Consider the following 26,281-nt stretch of genomic DNA (forward strand, 5'->3'; position numbering starts at 1 on the left):
ACGTCATAGGATATTTTAAATTCAACACACACAAACACAGAGGCTTCGGGAAAAGAGGTTGGACTCCCTTCCCAACTCCTGAGCCGGCCCACATTCCGAAGTGCACGTGATGCCTGCTTGTTCCTGCTTGCCTCCAGCAACAAAGGGCAGTCACTCCGGAGTATAAAAGGAGCTCAGCGGGGGAAGCGGGGGCGTGGCTGCGTCATTGGAGAAAGCGATATCTTTTTTTTTGCCTTCGGTCGGGTAAGTTAAAGAGCGGCGTCTTTCTCTCTTTTCTTTTTTCCTCTCCTCCCTTCCTCTCTCTCTTTGACTCTTTCTTCCTCTTTCTCCTTCTTCCTTCTCTTTCCCATTCTCCCTCCTCTTCTCCTCCTTTCTTCCCTTTCTCCTTCTTCCTCTTTTTCTCTTTTTCTCTTTCTCCCTCTCCCTATCTCTCTTCCCCTCTCCATTCTCCCTCTCTCTCTCTCTTACTCTTTCTCCCCAACTTTCACTCTTCTCCCCAGCTTTCTTCTGCCCTCCAACTCTCTCTTCTCTCCGACTTTCTTCTGCCCTCCAACTCTCTCTTCTCCCCAACTTTCTCTGCTCCCCGACTTTCTTCTGCCCTCCAACTCTCTCTTCTCTCCGACTTTCTTCTGCCCTCCAACTCTCTCTTCTCCCCAACTTTCACTTCTCCCCAACTTTCTTCTGCCCTCCAACTCTCTCTTCTCCCCAACTTTCTCTTCTCCCCAACTTTCTCTCTCTTCTCCCCACTTTCTCTGCCCCCCCCATATCTCTCTCTCTCTCTCTCTCTCTCTCTCTCTCTCTCTCTCTCTCTCTCTCTCTCTCTCTCTCTCTCTCTCTCTCTCTCTCTCTCTCTCTCTCTCACGCGTGATTGCGGCGTGCGAGTCCGTTCGTGGTCTGTTTGTGGTTTAAATCAGTTAATCCTCAACCTGGTTCTAAAACTGCGCAGGCTTTTTTTAAACCGCCTCAGCCAGTTCCCCGGCCGGTGCCTGCAAAGACCTCTTCAAATAGAGGGTCTTAAAAAACAGAAAAAAACCCACCGCTTTTAATAAATAAATTTGGTGCTTTTAAGTTGGCTCCGCTTTGCAAGCAGCTGCGCGAACGAACTGATGATACGTGTCGTGGAGTCCGTGTCAAGGCTCCTAGCGACCACCCGGCGCTGCCATTGGAGGAGGCGGCGTTTAAAAGCGGACGGTGTCAATAAAGCCGCCTTCGCAAGAGCAGTCTATCTGAGAGTGTAGCTCGTTCGCGCTGCTTCAGTGTAGCGCCGGATCCTGAAATCTGTACATCTTAAAATTGTTCGGGTTGCCAAACTGGCTGGTTTCTTCATTCGCGTGGGAAGCTTCACAATTAAAATCAGGCACGCTCTCCTATACCACATCAATTTAAAATATAAAATAGAAGATTAAAAATAGGTAGAAATTCAACAGATCTTTCCCCAGAAATGAGCAATGTTCGTCATGTGCCGAACCGGTTTAGGGAGTCGGTTAACGAACCCAGTAGGAGCCGTAACTGGTTTAATTTTGTCTTCTTTTATTTTTAAAAAAGATGGCTTCTGTTTTTAAGTTGAAAAGTTTGCCTGCCTTTTATTTTTGTTAAGTTCAGATCTCCCCATCTCACTATCAAGCAATCACAGTACAGGCAGTCCTTAACTTACAACAATTCATTTAGTGACTGTCCAACGGCACTAAAAAAATAATCATTTTTTTCCCCACAAACGTTATGGCAACCCCATGATCACGTGATCAAAACTCAGAATTTGGCAACTGACTCATATTTACAACGGTCGCAGTGTCCCGTGATCTCCTTTTGCGACCTGACAAGCAGAAGTCAAGGGGTGGGGGGAGAGCCAAATTCAATTGAACAGCTGCAGTAATTCAGTTTACAACTCTGGCAAGAAAAGTTGTAAAATGAGGCAAAACTCAATAATTGTCCTGCTTAGCAACAGAAATTTTGGGGCACCAACAGCGGTCGTAAATCAAGGACTGCCTATATAAAACATTAAATGAGGATTATAAGGCCGCCAAAAATATTAACGGCTTAATTTCTTTTCCAAAAACTAATTTTCCCCACGAGTCTCTACTCCTGAAATTCAAGGCATGGGTACCTGGTCAGTTTGGAGATGATAATAATAAAGTTGGAAGGGGCCTTGGAGGTCATCTAGTCCAACCCCCTGCTCAGGCAGGAAACCCTATACCATTTCAGACAAAAGGCTGTCCAATCTCTTCTTAAAAACTTCCAGTGTTGGAGCATTCACCCCTTCTGGAGGCGGTGATGTTGCCTTAAAGTTACAGCCTTTTCAATAAATCACATTTAGTTTTTCTTCTCGGCCCCATCTCCTCTTTTGAATGCAACCCATAGCCTGAAGCCAAACTGGGTAGCCCTGCATTAATTTTTTTTTTGGAAAGGGAAGGCAGTTGAATTTTGTGGTTTGGAATTGAAAGGTAAAATCTTATTTTTTACAAAAAGGACGCAGTTTATTTTCTTACTTGAATAGAATAACTGAATAACCAAGTTGGAGGGGACCTTGGAGGTCATCTAGTCCAACCCCCTGCTCAGGCAGGAAACCCTGTGCCATTTCAGACAAATGGCTGTCCAGTCTCTTCTTCAAAACCTCCAGTGATGGAAGAACCCACAGCTTCTGGTGGCAAGCTGTTCCACTGGTTATTTGTTCTAACTCTTGGCAAATTTCTCCTTAGTTCCAGGTTGCTTCTCTCTACTTGATTCGTGTCCATCCTTTGCTTCTTGTCTGGCCTTCAAGTGCTTTGGAGAATAGCTTAACTCCCCTTCTTCTTTGTGGGACCCCCCCCCTCAAATATTGGAAGACTGCTATCATGTCACCCCTAGTCCTTCTCTTCATTAAACTACACATAGCCAATTCCAATAGACCAGCAACAGTTTATGCAAGTCTCCTATTAGGCTGTCTCTGTTGCAAACGTGGGAGAGAGAAAAATTATGCATTACTTAAATAGCAAATTCCAGTAGGATCAGGCACTCCCAATGAAACCTGCTGACTTGCGCCACATGTCCATGTTGACATCCTTAAATTGTGTTGACAGTGTTGCTGGATGAGGCCTTTAGCAATCATGGGCGAAACTCATTCACATGTAAAAAATAATCCCAAAACTCAGATGGGAAAGGAAGAGCTGTGAGAATTCGGCACCCGGTTTTTCTACTTGGCATGTATAAGAAAGGTGGACTTCGACTCCCAGAATTCCCCAGCCAGAATGGTAGAAGAAAGGCAATCTGTAGCCTGGTGGACTGCTTGGCGTCATCTCCTTAGCTATGATGGCTAACAAACAAGTCAGAATCCACCAAGCCACTTTTTTTGTCTTTCTCTTGCACCCTGACTGGGGGAATTCTGGGAGTTGAAGTCTGGTAATCAAGTTGATTTATATGCCAGTTTTGGCCCAGCATTTACAATGCACATAATACAGTGTAAAATTTTGGGTTAGTTTCCTTAGCTACGAGGGCTAACAACTCAAGAGTCCACCAAGCCACAGTTCGTCTTTCTTTAACCCGGCTGGGGGATTCTGGGACTTGAAGTCCTGCAATTTCCATGAATTATATGCCAGTTTTGGTCCAGGATTTACAATACGTATCATATCCCGCTAAAATCTTAATCTTCTTAACTATGACAACTAAGATATTACAAGATATTATGATGTGTATTGTAAATTCTGGGCCACACAGTGGCATCTAAATCATTTAAAGTGTGTGACTACAATTCCCAGAGTTCCCTAGCCCAGGGGTAGCAACTTTGGCTCTTTTATGACTCGTGGACTTCAACTCCCAGAATTCCTGAGCCAGCTTGGCTCAGCTTGGAAACCTCTCCCTTTCCCCTCAGCATGGCTGGCTCAGGAATTCTGGGAGTTGAAGTCCACCAGTCATAAAAGAGCCAAGGTTGCCTACTCCTGCCCTAGCCACTGTGCATGCTGGCTGGAGAATTCTGGGAGTTGAAGTCCATATTTCTTAAATGTGCCAAGTTTTTACCACGGGGTAAGGTTGCAGTGCCAAGAAGGAACATACTTAAAATTTTCAGCTCATTCTTGAATGATTATACAAGGGAAACCATGTTAGGCTGTTAGCATTGTTTCCCACCGATGGATTTTATCGCTATAAAGTTTTATAAACCACAGTTTGTGCTTTTAAATAAATCTGTGAATCACAAACGATGCTCCCAAAATTCTGGCAGCATTTGGGGGTTTCTCGGTGACATCTCATTGCTAGCCCCCATAAACCTGCCCACTCTTTCAATTTTAACACCCCTTTCTATTTAATCTACCTGTACAGGTAGTCCTTGACTTATAACGGTTTGTTTAGGGACTGTTCAAAGTTACAACGGCACTGAAAAAAATGACTTACGACCATTTTTCACACTTATGACCGTTGCAACATTTTCCCCCCCTTCCCGGTCACGTGATTTACATTCGGATGCTTGACAGCTGACTCATATTTATGACAATCGCAGTGTCCCAGGATCCTGTGATCCCCTTTTGCGACCTTCAGACAAGCAAAGTCAATGGGGGAAGCCAGATTCACTTAACGACCGTGTCACTAATTTAACAACTGCAGTGATTCACTTTGCAACTGTGGCAAGGAAAGCTGTAAAGTGGGGCCTGTTTGTGTTTAAAAAATCCTTTTCAAGCCATCTTGTCTGTTAAGGCCACGGCAATCATGCTGCGCATTTGACAGAAAAGTTAAATCAAGAAATGGGCAATTCTTTTTTTTTTTTTAATAAAAATAAAAATTCAGAAGTATGTGGCCAGGGTGTAACTTAGAGGCTGTTTCAACTCATCTCAGAAGATGGGCGTGCAAAAAGATGTTAGGCAATTTTGTTTAGCTTAAGTGGAGCTTTGCTCCAGATTACTCCATAATTATCTCGTCCTTGGGGCTCTTTCAGGCCAGACGATTAGATAAAAGTAAAAAAATCTTTTCGAAAGTGAGGGACGAGTGTCCAAAAATGCTCTGGCCTCAGCATTTAGTTCCAGTTTTGAGATTTAAGTCGATGACAGCTGGGCCGGTCACTTTTGGTCATCTTTCTTTCTCTATTTTTATTCCCCATAAATTTAATTTGCCGCTTTTGTTTAGAGGAGGGTGGAGCAAAGACAAAAAAAACCCTCACTTTTGGAGGATTTTTACTTCTGGGGTTTTTTCTTTTTTTCCTTTTTTTCAGGAAATCAGGTAGAAGAGAGCGAATCAATATTCTTACCCAGTTCAATCACGCTACTTACAATCACGCTTAGTGCTTTTTGGCTTTCGACTGCATGTAGCTTGAGCTAGACTCACGAATGATGCTAGCCTTTCTTCTGTTGGTTTTTGGAGACCTTTCCCCAGATATCCGGATTGACCACTGTCTCCCCACAATTGTCGGGACTTCCCTCCTCCTTGCCACCTGTCCGGGGTGGCTTTGGGCCCATTTAGGGTCCCCAAACAGAGAGAAATCAGCTGTAGAGCGCGGAGCCTCACGATCCCTCTGCTGTCGCGCTAACTGCACAGAACCGGAAACCTCCACTTTCGGTCATCTTCACCCCACCTCACAGGGTGGTTGTTATGGGGAAAATAGGAGAATTAAGTACAGGCAGTCCTCAACTTACGACCACAGTTCAACCTAAACTTTCCATTGCTAAGCGAGACGGTGGTTAAGTGAGTTTTGCCCCATTTTGTGACCTTTCTGGCCGCCATTGTGAAGTGAGTCACTGCGGGCTGTTTAGTTAGTAACGCGGTTGTTAAGCAAATCCGTTTTCCCCATCGACTTTGCTTGTCAGAAGGTCACAAAAAGGGATCACCTGACCCGGGGACACTGCAACCGTTATAATAAATATAAGCTGGTTGCCAGGAGCCCAAATTTTGATCAGCTGACCAAGGGGGATGCTGCGATGCAAAACATGGACGTAAGTCTTTTTTTTTCCCAGTGCTGTTGTAACTTCGGTCAGTAAACAAAACTGTTGTAAGTTGAGGACTACCGCCAAGTGTAAAGCTTTACAGAAGGAACGCAAAAAACAAAAACTTGTCACTTACCCACTGCCTTGGAACACACACACACACACACACACACACACACACACACACACACACACACAGACACAGGACTAACCCTACTCTTGTCCTCCTGTGGGAAGTCAGCCCTCCCCAGAGAAGGAAATATTAAAAGGGCAGAAAAATATATTTCCTAAAAGGATCTTAAAAGAGGCAGAAAAGCATGCCCAGTTTTTCTTAATAGCCCCAAGTCTCCCTCCCCCAAGCAGAAGCCAGCTCTGGACAAATGCAGATGTAAACCATCAGGAAGGTTGAAGCTAGGAGATTAAGAAGACAATGACACCTAAAATCTGCATACCTCACCCAAACTCTTTAAGAGTCATCAGCCCCAGCCCCAGGAAAGCAGGATATGACCTTTGGGACATAATCGGATTAACCCACCACCATCAGAATACCAGAAAGGCACACTCAGACTCGGGTCAAAGTTCAGGCCACAGGAACAACTCCAAACAAAAGGCTCCAGAGGGTATAAAAACCCATTCCCTACATGTGCTCAGCCCTTTTTTTCTGCCAGAGCCCTTTTCCTGTCTGGCTCTCCTCTGCAATAAACTGCAACCTTCTTCCCAAAGCAGTCGCCATGTTTATTCCCGGCTTGGATTGAACCACGACGAAGACTTTTCTTCCAACACTCCTGCAGACATTCACCCGGAAGTCTGACTCAAGTTCGGCACCCTGTATTTCTCTTCCCCCAAGCCGGGTGAAATGTTGCAATCTGGAACAAATGGCGAAGGGTGGTGGGTGGGGCGGGGGGGGAAGTGGTCTTCCGTTGGCTCATCTCATTCTTGAGGATTTCTTGCAAAACTGCTTTCTGGGTGAAAAAGTCGCCATCCTTTGGCCCAGAGAGGGGTGATGCAACAGAGCGGCTGGGAACGGCTGACGGGCGAAGAGGGATCGGGCCTTTGGGGCCAAAGATTGTAGGGGTCTTTTGGGTTGGGAGGGGCAGAGATAGAGACAGTCTCTTCTGTCCCACCAGACTGGGGCGGATTTTGTTAAGTTTCTGCAGGGTTTGGCCTGCAGAAGCAAATAAGCCAAGCTGGATTTTGAGGTGCTCCGTGAAAAGTCAAAAGGATTTGGAACGTTGGGGGTCCCTGGTGCTCCCTGAGCTGGGTGGTTTTCCTGCAGACGTTTCATGACCCAACTAGATAACATCTTCAGTGCCAGAAGGGGATGGGGTTTGTTGCTAGTTATATACTGGCTGCTTCTGCCAGTTTTAGTGGAATGTGTTTTTTTTTTCTCTTGGTAATTCATCGATTAGGATATTGCATTCTTCCTTATTGTCTTAATCTTTGCCCCTTCCTAAATATTTTTAAGTTTCTCAGTTTACGACGGTGGTCTCACATCCAAGGAATAACCAAGGTAGACTCTGCCTAGCAGTGGGGGATCATCTCGACTCAGTCGGGCTGTGTTGCCGATTGCTGAAGCTTTGGGTCTAAAGTAGGGTGCCAAAGTCCAGGGTAAATAAGGAGTGCCGGGTTACACTCCCAGCTCCCCTCACCTTGGGACTTGTGAATGGGTTGCGCAGATAATTTCAAAGGTTTTGACCCTTGTTCTCGGGGCAACTTTCCCAAGATAAAGCCGGAGCGTAATCCGAATTATCTTTCTTTCTTTCTTTCTTGATAGCCACATCTTAACTCACCATGGCGTCTTCCCAGAGTCCTGATGAAGCCCCATCGACCACCAGCCCAGCGGTGGAAGAAACCGAACAGAAAGTAAGTGAGGTTTGGAGAGATGGGGAATAAATAGAAATAGAATAAACAGCATGGGAAGGGACCTTAGAGGTCTTCTAGTCCAACCCCTTGCTCGGGCAGGAAAAACCTTACACCATTTCAGACAAATGGTTGTCCAATCTCGCCTTAAAAGTGTTGGAGAATTCACAATTTCTGGAGGTGAGTTGTTTCCTGGGTTAATTGTTTCAACTCTCAGGAAATTTCTTCTTATTTCTAGGTTTATAGGGATTATAGGTCCCTTCACTTAAGAGGGGGCTGGTCGTGGGTTTCTAGATTCAAGGGGGTGGGTGTTTGGTGAGATGTTGCCTCTTCAAGTTGATCCCAAATCAGTCCACCGACGAGTTGATCCCAAAAGTGATCCGAGTGGAATTGACATACAATCTGAAGCGCTTCTCCATCGAAAAGTCATATTTATGAATGTTACTTGGTTTGGTGGGACATGGCGACCGTCATAAATATGAGTCAGTTGCCAAGTGGCTGGATTTTGATCACGTGACCAATGGGATGCTGCGGTCCTAAGTGTGAAAAAAAAATGATCAGGCGACCCTGGGCGTGTGTGTGTGTGTGTGTGTGTGTGTATAAGGTGGGGGTTAAGGTTAGGATTAACGTTGGGGTTGGGGTTTTTCCAAATAACATTTTCAATGTTTAGCAAACAGTATACATGTATACTGTTTGCTAAACATTGAAAGGGACGCGGTGGCTCAGTGGGTTAGGACGACGAGCTTGTCGATCGGAAGGTCGGCAGTTTGGCGGGTCGAATCCCGAGTGCCGCGTAACAGAGTGAGCGCCTGTTACTCGTCCCAGCTTCTGCCCACCTAGCAGTTCAAAAGCACGTAAAAATGCAAGTAGAAAAATAGGGACCACTCCGGTGGGAAGGTAACAGCGTTCCGTGCGCCTTTGGCGTCTAGTCATGCCGGCCACATGACCACGGAGACGTCCTCGGACAAGCGCTGGCTCTTCGGCTTTGAAACGGAGATGAGCACCGCCCCCTAGAGTCGGAAACGACTAGCACGCATGTGCGGGGGAACCTTTACCTTTACCTTTATACATGTATTTAACTAGCAATAATAGATATAGTTTATCATAAACAGTATGTTAATGCTAATATGTATTCAAAATTACATATCACGTTCCTTTCTGTCTGACTCATTTTTCTAGCCACTGATAGAAATTATCCCATGTGTAAAGTACCCTGAGTCGTCTTTCTCCTTAATCTTTAAAGTCAACCTATCCACTTCTGCACACTCTACAATTTTCTTAATTAGTACTTCTTCAGCTGGCAAGTTTTCATTTTTCCAATGTTGGGCAAATACAATTCTTGCTGCCTTTAATGTGTGTAGTATTCGATATCTGCAGTCTTTCTCATAATTAGCTCCTATTATTCCTAACAACAATAATGCTGGTTTGAAGTCTGTTTGTTTTTTTCCGTCATTTTCTCCAGCCATAAATGTATTTTAACCCCAAATCTTTTTGCTTTGGGGCACGTCCACCACTTTGTCACTTTTCCCAGTGCCGTTGTAACTTTGAACGGTCGCTAAATGAACGGTTGCAAATTGAGGACTAGCTACAATGCCCCGGCAGTCAGCTGCTGATCACGTCTGCTGAGGTCTCCCTTTTGTGTGCCAAGCAAGTTTGAAGCTGGGCCAAGTTTGTATAGAGTTTTGTCTGGAGCTGAGGTGGCAAACTCTAAATCTATTTTGGGAGCGAGCGACGGCTGTCGCATTATCACTTTGGCAAAGACGGTTGCACAACCCAAGGGAAATGAATTCTCTGGAAGACGAGCCATTCTCTTGGTGCTTTGCCAAGTAGGAGATGCCAGGGTGTCATTTCTGAGTTTAATAGGCAGGATTCCAGGGGTGGCACTTTGGGACACACAGTCCACTGGTGCCAGCTCTAATCTCTCATTGCAGGGACTCTCCTGCAGGTGATAGCAAACACACACACACACACACACACACACACAATTTATCTCAAAGATGCTTTTTCAGGAGGCAACTGGACTTCCTTGTTTTTCCTTTGAAGACGCTTCACTTCTCATCCAAAGAAGCTTCTTCAGCTCTGACTGGATGGTGGGGGAATGGAAGGATTTATACTCCTTGCAGACAGCTGGTCATTTGCATTCTTTTAGAGGGTCCTCGAGACCACTTGGAGGTTTATCTGTGACCTCAGGGTCACCTGAGTGGTGCGGCCCTCTGTCAACAGAGGGGGAAGGATACAATATGATCTATCTCCAATTTACAACACGGTCCTTTCAGCAGTTCCAAGAAGGCTCCACACCCATTTGCCCCACTCAGGTGACCCTGAGGACACAGACAAACATCCAAGTGGCCTCAACAACTCTCTAAAAGAATGCAAATTAGAATAGAATAGAATAGAATAGAATAGAATAGAATAGAATAGAATAGAATAGAATAGAATAGAATAGAATAGAATAGAATAGAATAGAATAGAATAGAATAGAATAGAATAGAATAGAATAAGGAATGGGGAAAAAAGAATAGAATAGAATTTAGAATATGGAATGGAATGGAATGGAATGAATAGAATAGAGAATAGAATAGAATAGAATAGAATAGAATAGAATAGAATAGAGAATGGAATGAATAGAATTAGAATTAGAATTAGAATAGAATTAATAGAATAGAAGAATAGAATAGAATAGAATAGAATAGAATAGAATAGAATAGAATAGAGAATAGAATAGAATAGAATAGAATAGAATAGAATAGAATAGAATAGAATAGAATAGAATAGAATAGAATAGAATAGAATTAAGGAATGGAAAAAAATAGAATAGAATTTAGAATATGGAATGGAATAGAATGGAATGAATAGAATAGAATAGAGAATGGAATGAATAGAATAGAATTAGAATTAGAATTAGAATAGAATAGAATAGAATAGAATAGAATAGAATAGAATAGAATAGAGAATGGAATGAATAGAATTAGAATTAGAATTAGAATAGAATTAGAATTAGAATAGAATAGAATAGAATAGAATAGAATAGAATAGAATAGAATAGAATTAAGGAATGGAAAAAAATAGAATAGAATTTAGAATATGGAATAGAATGGAATGAATAGAATAGAATAGGGAATAGAATAGAATAGAATAGAATAGAATAGAATAGAATAGAATAGAATAGAATAGAATAGAATAGAATAGAATAGAATAGAATAGGGAATGGAATGAATAGAATAGAATAGAGAATAGAATAGAATAGAATATAGAATGGAATGAATAGAATAGAATTAGTATAGAATAGAATAGAATAGAATTAGAATTAGAATTAGAATAGAATAAGAAATGTAAGAACAGAACAGAACAACAGCAATAACACTTATATACCGCTTCACAGTGCTTTACAGCCTTCTCTAAGTGGTTTACAGAGTCTTGTCTGTTTCTTCCCTTTGCCAGAATGTAGCTGATCGGGTAGCCAGCCTGCCCCTGGTCAGCTCCGCCTACGACATGGTCTCAGCAGCGTACGCCTCTACGAAAGAGAGTCACCCCTACATGAAGTCGGTTTGTGACATGGCAGAGAAGGGAGTGAAGACCATTGCCTCGGCGGCGGTCACCGGCGCCCAGCCCATCCTCAACAAACTGGAGCCACAGAGTGAGTAAATAACCCAAACCCTGCTCAGTGAAACGGTGGTCCCTATCTGCGCTCTTCTGCTTTTTCCAAAAGGCAAAGTGGACTTCGTTTTTCCTTGACGGCGTTTCGCTTCTCCTCTGAGAAGCTTTTTCCATTCTGGCCGAATGGTAGAGGACGGAAAGCATTTATAGTCCTTGCAGACCGCTGGTCATTTGCATCCTTTTTAGAGTGTCTGTTGAGGCCACTTGGAGGTTTATCTGTGCCCTCGGGGTCACCCAAGCGGTGCAAATGGGTGTGGAGCCTTCCCTGGAACTGCTGAAAGGACCGTGTTGTAGACTGGAGATGGATGATGTCAGATCCCCTCCCCCTCTGTCGAGGGAGGGCTGTTCAATTTTGACCTAGATGGCTTCTTTATTTTATTTTATTTATTTAATTAGTTTTATATACCGCCCTATTCCCGAAGGACTCAGGGTGGTTTACAGGGCAAAGTTAAAAGACAATATAAAAGTGAAAAATACAATTAAAATAAAATTAAATAACAATTAATAGCCCAAAAAGTTAAAAAATTTAAAAGCCCTCAGTCCAGGCCCGATAAATAACCAGGTTTTTAGGTCCTGGCGAAACGAATGAAGGTCGGGGGCGGTCCGGAGTTCCACAGGCAGATCGTTCCAAAGGGCAGGCGTGCCCACAGAGAACGCCTTTCCTCTGGGGATCACCCGCCGGCACTCCCTGACCGGCGGCACCCTAAGGAGGCCCTCCCTATGGGAGCGCACAGGACAATGGGAAGTTGATGCTGGCAGCAGGTGCTCCCTAAGATAATCCGGGCCCATGCCATGTAGGGCTTTATAGGTCATCACCAGCACCTTGAATCTCACCCGGAGGGCAACTGGAAGCCAATGCAGCTCGCGGAGAAGAGGTGTTACACGGGAGTATCGGGACACTCCCATCACAACTCACGCGGCTGCATTCTGCACCAGCTGAAGCCTCCGAGTGATAATCAAGGGCAGCCCCATGTAGAGAGCATTGCAGTAGTCTAACTGGGAGGTCATGAGCGCATGAGTGACTGTGCATAGGGCATCTCGGTCCAGATAGGGCCGCAACTGGCGCAACAGGCGGACCTGGGCAAAAGCCCCCCTGGTCACGGCTCCTATATGATCTTCCAAACTGAGCCGTGAGTCCAGGAGGATGCCCAAGTTGCGAGCCCAGCAGTCCTCTCTGTCCAAAATGTGGACTCAGCTGTCCTCAAAAGAGCAGCCTTTGTCTTTCAAATGCAGATCAACAGCTGACTCTTGTCCTAATGGGTTTGCTGTCCTACATTGTGCCCTGCGTTTGTGAAGTGGTTGTTTTGTTTCCCTGATGTACAGATCTGCACGTGGCTCACTGAACAATAGTGCATATATCACATTGCTCAGTTTGTGTCTGGGTGTTTTATCCTTGGGAGGGGGTGGACAAGCTTCTTCCTTAGTGCTGGCGACATGGTTCCGACAGATGAAACTCTTCAAAGAACTTCGAGGCCTTGTTTACCTTAAAGAATCTTTATTTGAGTAGCATGGCATCGGCACTTACACGGTCGAAGCCGAAACCTGAGTTCCCCTCCCCTGAGCACATAGTATCAAAGCAGAATTCCCTCCTCCAGTTAACAGTCATAAATCACATTCTCCAATTAGCTTGAAACACAGGCTTCCCCTGCCGCCAATTCTTATCATCTCTTATTTCAATAACCTTGGTTCTCACACTAGGTTCAGCACTGTTATGTCTAGCTAAACTCTCATGCCCATCCCTCCCCGCAGCATCATCTAACTCTAACTCTAAGAGTAAAACATAAGAAGAAAATGATTGCATCTTCATCTGTTGTCAAAGCAAAAACATCCGTTGACATCTGGTTTGAAAGAGGGGTCAAAGAGGCCATCTGGGTCAAAATTGAACAGCCCTCTCTCAACAGAGTGGGAGGGTATCTGACATCATCAATCTCCAGTATATAACACACTCCCTTCAGCAGTTCAAAGAACGCTCCACACCCATTTGCCCCACTCGGGTGACCCCGCGGGCACATATAAACCTCCAAGTGGCCTCAACAACTCTCAGAGAGAGCACTGACGACCAGATGACTGCAAAGTATATAAACCCTTCCCCACCATTCAGTCAGAACTGAAGAAGCTTCTTGGATGAGAAGTGAAAAGGTCTTCAACGAAAAACAAAGTCCGGTTGCCTTTTGGCAAAAAAGCACATTTGGGAAAACCATGACCTGGGTGACTGAGCATCTCCATAAACTTTCTGCTTTCTTATTTATTTATTTTTTACAAAAATATTTCATTCATTAAATGTATTTACCACCCATCTCATTCAAGGTGACTTTGAGTGGCTTTACCACAAGAGAAAAGGCAGAAACATTTAACTACTACTACTACTACTATTACTACTACTATTATTATTATTATTATTATTATTATTATTATTATTATTATTATTATTATTATTATTATTATTGATGATGATAATTATTATTATTATTTGGAAGGAACCTTGGAGGTCATCTAGTCCAACCCCCTGCTCAGGCGCGAAACCCAATATCATTTCAGACAAATGTCTGTCCAGTCTCTTCTTAAAAACTTCCAGTGTTGGAGCATTCACCGCTTCTGGAGGCAGGTTGTTCCACTGGTTAATTGTTAATCCTCTTCATTAAACTAGATATCTCAGAGTCCTAGTGGACAATCCCTTAAATAGGAGCCAGCCCTGTGCTTCAGCAGCCAAAAAAGCCAACACAGTGTTAGGCTGCATTAACAGAGGGATAGAATCAAGATCACGTGAAGTACTAATACCACTTTACAATGCTTTGGTAAGGCCACACGTGGAATACTGCATCCAGTTTTATTTTATTTTATTTTATTTATTTTTATTTTAATCCCATTTATATCCCGCCCTTCTCCGAAGACTCAGGGCGGCTTACAATTTAAGTACAAACCAATGTGCTTAGCAATAGCCTTCATTCTATGTATATGCCTGCTTTATTAGGGCTTTTGCCCCCCCCAAGCGACATTATTACAAAGTCAGCTTAATTGCCCCCAACAATCTGGGTCCTCGTTTTACCTACCTCGGAAGGATGGAAGGCTGAGTCAACCTTGAGCCTGGTGGGATGCGAACCTGCACTAATTGCAGGCAGCTGGTGTTACTTAAGGAGGCCTTAGCCCACTGCTCCACCAAGGCTCCTTTTACATCACCACGATGTAAAAAAGATGTCGAGACTCTAGAAAGAGTGCCGAGAAGAGCAACAAAGATGATTAGAGGACTGGAGGCTAAAACATATAGGGAACGGTTGCTGGAACTGGGTATGTCTAGTTTAATGAAGAGAAGGACCAGGGGTGACATGATAACTGTGTTCCAGTATCTCAGGGGCTGCCCCAAAGAAGAGGGAGTCAAGCTCTTCTCCAAAGCACCCGAAGGCAGGACAACAAACAATGGATGGAAACAGATCAAGGACAGAAGCAATCTAGAATTAAGGAGGAATTTCCTGACAGTGAGAACAATTAACCAGTGGAATTCCTTGCCTCCAGAAGTGGTGAATGCTCCAACACTGGAAGCTTTTAAGAAGAGATTGGATAAGCATTTATCTGCAATGGTATAGGTTTTCCTGCCTGAGCAGTGGGGTGGACTAGATGACCTCCAAGGTCCCTTCTGACATCATCATCATTATTTATTACTGCTACTATTAAAACCATTTGGTGACCTTCTGAAGATATTTATTAGTTATAAATTTAGATTTAGGGGCACAAGTTACAGGAACTGAAATTACAATTGGCACAAGTTACGACACTGAAAAAAAAAGTGACTTATTAGCATTTTTCACACTTACAACCGGTGTAGCATTTCACCCCATGGGTCACGTGATCAAAATTTGGGTGCTTGGCAACTGGCTCGTATTTATGACTCTTGCGGCATCCTGGGATGTCGCGATCATCATTTGTAACCTTTTCCAGCAGGCGTCTGACAAGCCAATGGGAAGAAGGCAGATCTGCTTAACAACCGCAAAATGGTTGCTAAGTGAGTTTTGTCCCATTTTGTGACCTTTTTTGCCTGTTTGGTGAATCACTGCAGTCATTGAGTGAATCACGTTGCTAAGTGAATCTGTGTTCCCCCATTTACGCCGGGGTTCTGTGGCCCATCGTCTGCGTATCCTGACCCATGTAGAAAGGAAAGGTACTCGAATGCATGGTGCTTGGCCACCATCTTGACTTTTTTGACCTTTTCTTCTCCAGTTTCCACAGCGAATGTATACGCTTTGAAAGGTTTGGACAAGCTGGAAGAGAAATTGCCAATTCTTCAACAGCCAACTGATAAGGTAATCAAAATCTTCCTTCCTTCCTTCCTTCCTTCCTTCCTTCCTTCCTTCCTTCCTTCCTATCTTCATCTCCCTTTCCACCTCCCTCCCTTCTAATTTCTCCTTCCTCCCTCCCTCCCTCCCTCCCTCCCTCCCTTCCTCCCTTCTCATTTCCATCAAATGAGAGCCCAAATCTTTTTTTCATCCCATCTCCCTGATTTTCTGCTTCCTGGGTGCGTGCAATTCTCCCAACAAGCTCAGTTCCCTGTGGGGTCCTTGGTGCTCTCTGAGCGTTTCCTTAATGGCCATGGTGTTCATTTAATGACCACTGCAAAAATTGTAAAATCGGCTGTGGTCATGTGTAAAATCGGCTGTGGTCAATGACTGCCTCAACTTACAACCAATAACTCCATTCTCAATTACGGCCGTAAATGGAGAACGATCCACATCGGAGGGTCTTCAAACTTGGCCCTTTTATGACTTCTGGACTTCAACTCCCAGAATCCGTCAGGAAGCCCGCCTGGCTGAGGAATTCTGGGAGTTGGAAATCCACAAGCAGAGGTCTTCAAAGTTGGCCCTTTTATGACTTCTGGACTTCAACTCCCAGAATCCGTCAGGAAGCCCGCCTGGCTGAGGAATTCTGGGAGTTGAAGTCCACAAGCAGGGGTCTTCAAAGTTGGCCCTTTTATGACTTGTGGACTTCAACTCCCAGAATTCCTCAACCAGCCTGCCTGGCTGAGAAATTCTGGGAGTTGAAGTCCACAAGTCATAAAGGGGCCACATTTGAAGACCCCCTGATCTGCATAGCCAACTATTCTCCAAAGCCCCTGAAGGCAGGACAAGAAACAACGGATGGAAACTAAGTAAGGAGAGAAGCAACCTAGAACTAAGGAGGAATTTCCTGACAGTGAGAACTATTAACCAGTGGAACTGCTTGCCACCAGAAGTCGCGAGTGGTCCAACACTGGAGGTTTTTAAGGAGAGACTGGACAGCCATTTGCCTGAAATGGTATAGGGTTTCCTCCTTGACCAGGGGTGGCTAGACTAGAAGACCTCCGAGGTCCCTTCCAACTCTCTTCTTCTGTTCTCATTTCAGATCATTTCAGACACAAAAGACCTGGTCACCGGAGCTAAGGAGGCGGTGAGCTCCACCGTCAGCGGCATGGTGGACAGAACCAAGGAAGTGGTCCACGGTGGTGTGGAGATGACCCGCTCAGCTGTTCAGGGTGGTGTGGACATGACCCGCTCGGCTGTTCAGGGTGGCGTGGACATGACCCGCTCGGCTGTCCAAAGTGGTGTGGAGATGACCCGCTCGGCGGTGTCCAGTAGTGTCAACACCGTCATGGAGTCTTCCGTCGGCCAGATGGTATCCAGCAATTTGGAAGCTGCCCTTGGGAAATCTGAAGAGATGGTGGACCACTATCTCCCCATGACGGATGAAGAACTGGGTGAGTTGGCTGTTCAAGGGAAGCTGACATTTTTCAACCTTGGCCACCTTGAGATGGGTGGACCTCAATTCCCAGAATGCCCCAGGCAGCCATAAACGGGTTCCTTGGTGCTCTCTGAGCTTGACGGTTTTCTTGGAGACGTTTCATGACCCAACTAGATAATGCCATCAGTACTAGAAGAGGGTGGGGATAGCTCTTTATTTATATACTAATGGCTTGCCCTGTCTGCACTGGTGGGGATGGCCTTGGTGGTTCCTTGAATAGGCTGTTGTTTGTTGTTAGCTTGTTTGTCTGAATTGTTAGCGGCGAGCCACTGTATATAGAGAGCAAATCCCACACTCCCATCTAGCACTGATGATGTTACCTGGTTGGACAACCAAGCTTAGAGAGCACCAAAGTTCCCACAACCATTGCCTTCTTCTTCTTCTCCTCCTCCTTCTCCTTCTCCTTCTCCTCCTCCTTCTTCCTCTTCCTCTTCCTCTTCTCCTCCTCCTCCTCCTCCTTTCTTGTTTCTTCTTTCTCCTCCTCCTCCTCCTCCTCCTCCTCCTCCTCCTCTTCTACAAAACCCATTCCCTTCTAGCACTGATGATATTGCCTTCCTTGGTAATGAAAACCACCAAGCTCAGAGAGCACCAGGGACCCACAGTCCTACTCCTACTCCTCTCTCCAAACCCCACTCCCTTTTGGCACTGATGATGTTATTTAGTTGGGTCATGAAACGTCTGCAAGAAAACCAACCAGCTGAGAGAGCGCCAAGGACCCCACAGTCCTCCTCCTCCTCCTCCTCCTCCTCCTCCTCCTCCTCCTCCTCCTCTCCCCAAACCTCTCTCTTCTAGCACTGGTGTCAGGAGTAAACACAGTAAACAGTGGTTTGTATTAAATGGTGGTTTATCGTTCTTCACCGTTCTTCAGATAGTCGGGTGTGAGTCTCTCTTTTTGAGGTTTGGTTCGGGGGCGCAGTTGGGCTTGCTGCTGGTGTACGTTTCGCCTAGTCACACAGCGGCAGCCCTGCCCGTACTACTCGATGTCCTCTCCGGTTTGGTGATTGAGTTCCCCAAACTTCTAGTTTTGGGTGACTTCAATCTGCCATCCCTGGGAGGGTCATCTGAGTTAGCCCGGGAGTTCATGGCTTCCATGACGGCCATGGACCTGACGCAGGTAATTTCTGAACCAACTCATGAGGGAGGCCACACCCTTGACCTGGTTTTCTTATCTGGACGGTGGTTGGATGATCTTGGTGAGGGCTCTCCATTTATTATGCCCCTGTCATGGACCGATCATCACCTCCTGCGGCTGGTCTTCCGTCTTGCCACTCCCCACCGTGGGGATGTGGAACCAACTAGATGGTACCGCCCCAGACGCTTAATGGACCCTCTCGGGTTCCAGGCAGCGCTGGGATCCCCACCTGCCTCCGTCGCTCACAGCTCGGCGGATGCCTTAGTGGAAGCCTGGGAAAGGGCAGCCACTGAGGCACTGGACCGAGTTGTACCCCTGCGGCCCCTGACCCGGTGCAGATCCCATCGAGCTCCATGGTTCTCCGCGGAGCTCCGGGAGATGAAGCGTCGGAAACGGGGCCTAGAGAGCTGCTGGAGGTCCAGCCGATCCGAACCCGACCGGTTGCGGTTAAGAACCTATATTAGGTCTTATCTCGCAGCGATGAGGGCGGCGAGGTGCAATTACTTCTCTGCCCTCATCGCGTCCGCAGATAATCGCCCGGCCGCCCTGTTTAGGGTGACTCGCTCACTTCTTAATCAGGAGGTGAGGGGGGATCCCTTGCAGGGTCGTGCCGAGGAGTTTGGTCAACATCTGTCGGATAAAATCGCTCGGATTCGGACCGGTTTGGACTCCAGCTGGGCAGAGTCTGACGATCAGGACACGGGCGGTCTTGTCAATGTTATCTGGGAAGAGTTTGATTCTGTGACCCCTGATGAAGTGGACAGGATTATGGGGAGGTTGAGCTCCACCACATGTTTATTGGATCCGTGCCCTTCCTGGCTGGTTTATGCAGCCAGGGAGAGGACACGAGGCTGGTTCCAGGCGGTGATATCTGCTTCCTTGAGTGAGGGTAATTTCCCCACCGTCTTGAAGGAGGCGGTGGTGAGACCTCTCCTCAAGAAGCCTGCCTTGGACCCAGCTGTCTTGAACAACTTTCGTCCAGTCTCCAACCTTCGCTTTCTTGCGAAGGTTGTTGAGAGTGTGGTGGCGCATCAGCTCCCTCTGGTCCTGGATGAAGCGGATTATCTAGACCCGTACCAATCGGGTTTCATGCCCGGGTACAGCACGGAGACGGCATTGGTCGCTCTGGTGAATGATCTCTGGAGGGCCCGGGATAGGGGATATTCCTCTGTCCTGGTCCTATTAGACCTCTCGGCGGCTTTCGATACCATCGACCATGGTATCCTGCTGCGGCGTCTCAGGGGATTGGGAGTGGGAGGCACAGTTCTTCGGTGGTTCTCCTCCTATCTCCTGGGACGTTCGCAGTCGGTGTTGGCAGGGGGGCAGAGATCGGCCCCTAGGTCTCTCGTTTGTGGAGTTCCTCAGGGTTCGGTTCTCTCGCCTCTCCTGTTCAACATCTACATGAAACCGCTGGGTGAGATCATTCGTGGTTTTGGAGTTGGGTATCATCAATATGCTGATGATACCCAACTTTTCATTTCAACCCCAAACCACCCCAGTGATGCCCTCGCTGTGATGTCCCGTTGCCTGGAGGCGGTTCGGGTCTGGATGGGGAGGAACAGACTTCAACTCAACCCTGACAAGACTGAGTGGCTGTACATTCCGGCATCCCGGGACATTCAAAACGTTCCATCACTTTCTATGGGGGGTGAGTTTTTACCCCCCGTAGATAGGGCTCGCAACTTGGGAGTCCTCCTGGATGCACGGCTTACCTTAGAAGATCATGTAGTAGCCGTGACCAGGGGGGCTTTCGCACAGGTTCGCCTGGTGCGGCAGTTGCGGCCCTATCTAGACCGGGATGCCCTGTGTACGGTCACTCATGCGCTCGTGACCTCTCGTCTTGACTATTGCAATGCTCTCTACATGGGGCTTCCCTTGAAGACCACTCGGAGGCTCCAACTGGTACAGAATGCGGCCGCGAGAGTTGTCTTGGGAGTTTCCCGGTACTCCCATGTTACACCTTTGCTCCGCGAGCTGCATTGGTTACCAGTTGTCTTCCGGGTGAGGTTCAAGGTCTTAGTGATGGTTTTTAAGTCCTTACATGGCATGGGTCCGGAATACCTCGGGGACCACCTGCTGCCGGCGTCGACTCCCCTCCGCCCCGTGCGTTCCCACAGAGAGGGCCTCCTCAGGGTGCCTCCAGTCAGAGAATGTCGACTGGTGGCCCCCAGGGGGAGGGCCTTCTCTGTGGGCGCTCCGGCTTTGTGGAATCAGCTGCCGGTTGAGCTCCGGATGGCACCGGATCTCCGCTCCTTCCGGCGCGGGTTAAAGACCCATTTATTTGAACAAGCTGGCCTGGCCTGATGGGGAATTACTTAGGGTTTTAATATTTATATATATATTTTATTGTTTTTATTGTGGGCAATAATTTAATTCTTTTTTAACCTTTGTACTTTTGTAGTTTTAAGATATGCCCTGTTCACCGCCCTGAGTCCTTCGGGAGAAGGGCGGTATAAAAATTTAATTAAATAAATAAATAAATAAATAAATCTTACACTTTAATATCATACATCAGGAACAATATGCATACATGTGCTAATACGGCAGGATCCAACAAACCACAATTACAGCAGGAAACGGAAGAGAGAACACATCAGCAGAGCCTTCCCTTTATACAAAGGCTCTTAAAGAGACACAGACCCTGCTGAGTCATTCCCATCATTACATCTTACAACTTACATTACAAAAGCTGGTTAGCTGTTAAATCAATACCTTGACAACTGAGGGTGTTATTTAGTTGGTTCACGAAACGTCTGCAAGAAAACCACCAAGCTCAGAGAACACAAGAAGCCCACAGACGATGGCTTAGTGAGCAATCTGTGAAACTTGGCATTTAAAGCCAAGTCCAAAAGGAAGCATAATTCAAATCCAACACCCAGAGAAGCAGGGATTAACCCTAGACAAACATTAGGGAAGTAAACAATACCCCCATTCAAGAAACTATGAAGGAGAAAACCACAGTCCCACCAATCCTGGCAGGGCAAGCTACTATACGTAAACAAGAGAAAAACCCACACTCCCTTCTAGCACTGATGATGTTGCCTAGTTGGGTCACGAAAGGTCTGCAAGAAAACAACCCAGCTCAGAGAGCACCAAGGACCCCACAGGTCAACCTTGAGCTGCAAAGATCCCTTGTGTTGGCGAGGTATGTTGGGTAAACCCAGTTTTTATTGCTCTTTTTTTTTCTAGCCAAGCTGGCTACCTCCGTGGAGGGCTTCGAAAGTGGCACGGTGGAACAGCAGAAGGAGCAGAAAAGTTACTTTGTGCGGCTGGGGTCCTTGTCGAGCAAACTTCGTCACCGGGCTTTCCAACACTCCCTGGCCAAGTTGAAACATGCCAAGCAGGGTACCCAAGACACCCTGTCCCAGCTGCACCAGACCATTGAACTGGTAAGGAGAAACGGATAGGGCAGGGGCAGGCAACCTTGGCTCTTTGATGACTCGTGGACTTCAACTCCCAGAATTCCTGAGCCAGCATGGCTCAGTTTGGAAACCTCTCCCTTTCCCCTCAGTGTGGCTGGCTCAGGAATTCTGGGAGTTGAAGTCCACGAATCATAAAGCGGCCTAAGACTAGGCCAGGGGTAGGCAACCTCGGCTCTTTTATGACTCGTGGACTTCAACTCCCAGAATTCCTGAGCCAGCATGGCTCAGCTTGGAAACCTCTTCCTTTCCTCTCAGCGTGGCTGCCTCAGGAATTCTGGGAGTTGAAGTCCACGAATCATAAAGCGGCCTAAGACTAGGCCAGGGGTAGGCAACCTCGGCTCTTTTATGACTCGTGGACTTCAACTCCCAGAATTCCTGAGCCAGCATGGCTCAGCTTGGAAACCTCTCCCTTTCCCCTCAGTGTGGCTGGCTCAGGAATTCTGGGAGTTGAAGTCCACGAATCATAAAGCGGCCTAAGACTAGGCCAGGGGTAGGCAACCTCGGCTCTTTTATGACTCGTGGACTTCAACTCCCAGAATTCCTGAGCCAGCATGGCTCAGCTTGGAAACCTCTTCCTTTCCTCTCAGCGCGGCTGCCTCAGGAATTCTGGGAGTTGAAGTCCACGAGTCATAAAGCGGCCTAGGCCTAGGCCAGGGGTAGGCAACCTCGGCTCTTTTATGACTTGTGGACTTCAACTCCCAGAATTCCTGAGCCAGCTTGGCTCAGTTTGGAAACCTCTCCCTTTCCCCTCAGTGTGGCTGGCTCAGGAATTCTGGGAGTTGAAGTCCACGAATCATAAAGCGGCCTAAGACTAGGCCAGGGGTAGGCAACCTCGGCTCTTTTATGACTCATGGACTTCAACTCCCAGAATTCCTGAGCCAGCTTGTCTCAGTTTGGAAACCTCTCCCTTTCCCCTCAGTGTGGCTGGCTCAGGAATTCTGGGAGTTGAAGTCCACGAATCATAAAGCGGCCTAAGACTAGGCCAGGGATAGGCAACCTCGGCTCTTTTATGACTCGTGGACTTCAACTCCCAGAATTCCTGAGCCAGCCTGGTAGATAAGTCCAAGTGCTGGTGCAAATGGAAGTAGTTTGTTGCAGCAGAAAAGCACAGTCTGTGGCCTTTTGGATTTTTTTCTCCATGAATTCCTTTCTGGGCAGGACAATTAAGGTCAGGGATCCGGTTTCCTGGCACCCAAGGGATCATAACTTTTCTTTCAGTAATGCTCCTCTCTTTTCTTCTGCATGTGGTGGTTAAGCAAATCAGTGCCGTTATTAACTGAATCACACAGTCATTAAGCGAATCCAGCTCCTCTCTTTGACTTTATCGGAAGCCGGCTGGGAAAGTCAAAAATGGGGGGAAATCACATGTCTCCGGGACACTGCAACCATCGTAAACACACGCTGGTGGCCAAGGGCCCAAATTTTGATCACGTGACCGTGGGGATGCTGCGGTGTTCGTTACCAGGACGGCAAGTCCCTTTTTCCAGAGCCGTTGTAACTCAGGTCACTAAATGAATCATTGTAGGTCAAGGACTACCTACCGTGATGATGAGGAGAGAGACCCAGGTTCTCAAGAACTTCAGTTTCTCCCTCTGCTTAAGAGGCAACTCTTGGGGGTTCCTGTGTTGCTTTTTTTCCCTCCCCCCCATTTCCCGCCCCCCCCCGGAGTTGCTGACTCAGCCATTTCCTTGCTCTCTTCCCAGATTGAACACGTCAAACAGGGGGTTGATCAGAAGATCCAAGGGGGCCAGGAGAAGCTCCATCAGATGTGGCTGCAGTGGCAGCAAAAGCAGTCTCCTAAGAAGACCGAAAAAGATGCCCCCGAGCCACAGGTACAGAATAACAGAGTTGGAAGAGACCTCGGTGGTCCTCTAGTCCAGGGGGTCCCAACCTGTGGGCCGGGACAGGCACACCCCCTCACTTGCGCTAGCGCAGTAGCCGGGTGCAAAAATGGGTCGCCGCCGCCGCAGGGCGCAAAAACGGGACACCGCTGCGCCTCGAGGTGTGAAAATGGGCCGCCGTCGTGCCTCGGGGCATGAAAATGGGACACCAGTGCTGCACCTTGGGGTGCGAAGACGGGATGCCGCCGTGCCTCGGGGCACGAAAATGGGTCACCGCCGCGCTGCGGGGCGCAAAAACAGGCCACCGCGGCACTGTGGGGTGCGGAAACAAGGCGTTGCACCACGCAAGAACAGGGCAGGGCTAGTATCGCGCGGGCGCTAGCTGCACTCCATTTGGGGTGCCTGCTCGTGGCCTCGTGCGTGCATACATTGCATCCCCCTCCCTTTTCCTCCGGTCCACCAACCGACAAAGGTTGGTGACATCTTTTCTAGTCCAACCCCTGCTCAGGCAGGAAACCTTATCCCATTCTAGGCAAATGGCTGTCCATTCTCCAGACCACGGGTCCCCAATGCCTGGGCCACGGGCCACTACTGGGCTGTGGCCTATATGCAACCTGGCCGCATAAACGGCAGGGCAGCGTGCACGGGCACGCACAGCTCAACTTGTGCAAGTGGTGGGCCGGCGCGCACGTGTGCACTCGCAGCTTGCACACTGCAGCTCACATGGCTGGGGAGGGGGGGCAGGAACCGGTCCACACGAGTGGTGGGCCAGCATGTGCGTAACTCAAATAGTTGAGCTGCATGTCAATGTCGGCCTTCCGCTTGCGAGAGTCACTCAAGCTCAGCTGGGCGTTCTCCTCTCCCCCCCCCCAGCCGGGCCGCCAAGCCGCAAAGTTTGAGGACCACTGCGCTAGACCAGAGGTTCCCCAACCTTTTGGGCACCAGGGACCAGTTCGGCAGAGAGAGGTTTTTCCGCAGACCGGAGAGGATGTCGTTTTGTGTGCCGTCTGCATCTCGTGGATGGGGCTTTGCTTGTTTGTGCGGACCGGTTGCTGGCGTGCCACAGCCCGGTACCAGTCCGCAGACCAGGGGTTGGAGACCCCTGCTCTACACAACCCCCCGAAGAACTAACTAACCTGACTCTCGCTTGGATCCCTCTTGCAGGAGATCGAGTCGCAAGCTCTGGAGGTCTCCCGCGGCCTCACCCAGCAGCTGCAGTCGGCTACGACAACGTTGGTCTCCAACCTCCAAGGCCTACCGGCCGGGCTTCAAGAGAAAGTGGGCCTGGTCCGTCAGAACGTGGAGGAGCTCCGAAGTGCCTTCATGAGCGCCAGGTCCTTCCAGGACCTGCCGGGATCCATCTTAGCTCAGAGTCGGGAAAAAGTCACCAAGGCCCGTCAGTTGACGGATGAGCTGATGGATCACGTGGTGCAAAATGTCCCTCTTACTTGGCTTGTGGGCCCTTTCGCCGCCTCGGGGAAATCAGAAGGGGAAGAAATAGAAATGAAATAGGATTTCAAGGATGTGCGCAATTTAGAGTACTGTAAATGTAAGAAGGGTGTTTTTTTTGTTTTTTTGGAACAAAGAGAAGAATTAAACTGGGCTGCCAATAGTTTAAATAAATATAGAATTCTGGGTGCGAAAGATGTTTCAACCACGTAAAGCCAAGGGTGGTTGGGGGTTTTGGTTTTTTTTGGATCCAGTTGCTTTTGTTTTCCTAACACAAGCCAGTGAAATTTAGTAAATCGGCAATTTGGGAGGCTTTTTTTTTTCCCCACCAACTCAGCGGAAAGCAAGTTTTTTTTTTTTTGGACTTTGCAGGATTAGGAGAGTCCATTTTCATTGGATGTGGCCCAAATGAAGAAGTGGTTATCTATATTTTCCAACTTCTTTTCGATGGGAGGGAGATTGTTCTTGCAAAGGGAAATCTCGGAAACACAGAATTATTCCGTTGGGTGCAAAATGCAGGAAAGCAATGGGGAAATTAACCAATTACACCTAAGTAGTGACTTTTTCTTCTGATTTCCCCCCCCCCTCCTTCTTGTTGATAATTCTCTGGCATAAATGTCTTTCCCCTTTTATTCTGCTGAGGGCACAGAGTCTGTTCTTTCTGCAAATAGTTTCCAGAATTGAGAAAGCTGAAATTGCCAGAAATTTAAGTGGGATGAAGGGATGGAGACAAAGATTAGGAAATTATCTGGGTTGGGTTTTTGTTTTTTTAAATTCCCGCATTCCGGTCATTTTTATTTCAGCCTTTGTCGGTGCCTTTAGACTTTAGGTGGGAGAAGGGAAAATGAGGTTAAATATCTTTGCAAAATTTCTTCTGTATTTGCAAGTGATGTTATCTAGGGCAGCGTAGCATCCCGTGGTTGAAGTTCTTCCCATCATTTACAACAGTCGGCAACTTTTAAGACTTGTGGACTTCAATTCCCAGAATTCCCCAACCAGCATGGCTGGCTGGGGAATCCTGGGAGCTGAAGTCCGCAAGTCTTAAAATAGCCCAGTTTGAAGACCCCTGGTTTACAGGGTGGAATCACATCTTATCTTTGAAGGAGGGGAACCGTTATAGCTGATCAGACTTGTTTCATATTCAACTCCTTGCTTGTAATGACTTTTCAGAGTCTTCCAACTCTGTATGTTGTGTAAACTGATTTGCCCACTAGGCTTCCCGTTGTCGATTTATAACCCGTGCCTTAACTCACAAAAATAAAACTAATATCA

The 26,281-nt window shown here is 47.1% G+C and overlaps 1 protein-coding gene across 2 annotated transcripts; it reads left to right on the forward strand.

The window, feature by feature from the left end:
- Positions 1–133: 133 nt before the first annotated feature.
- Positions 134–26,281, forward strand: LOC308664156 (perilipin-3-like). 2 transcript variants are annotated; one of them, XM_081321175.1, is made up of 8 exons: positions 134–243; positions 7,657–7,745; positions 11,184–11,379; positions 15,612–15,694; positions 16,770–17,121; positions 21,487–21,686; positions 23,423–23,551; positions 24,725–26,281. In XM_081321175.1, the coding sequence occupies exons 2-8, from the start codon at positions 7,674–7,676 to the stop codon at positions 25,070–25,072; spliced, it is 1,380 nt and encodes a 459-aa protein (XP_081177301.1). In that variant the 5' UTR covers positions 134–243; positions 7,657–7,673; the 3' UTR covers positions 25,073–26,281. The 2 variants fall into 2 exon arrangements, with proteins under 2 accessions (XP_081177301.1, XP_081177302.1); XM_081321176.1 differs by lacking the exon at positions 134–243 and adding an exon at positions 6,337–6,733.

The sequence above is a fragment of the Vipera berus genome (genome assembly GCF_964194415.1).
Source record: "Vipera berus genome assembly, chromosome: 1".
NCBI classification, from domain to species: Eukaryota; Metazoa; Chordata; class Lepidosauria; order Squamata; family Viperidae; genus Vipera; species Vipera berus.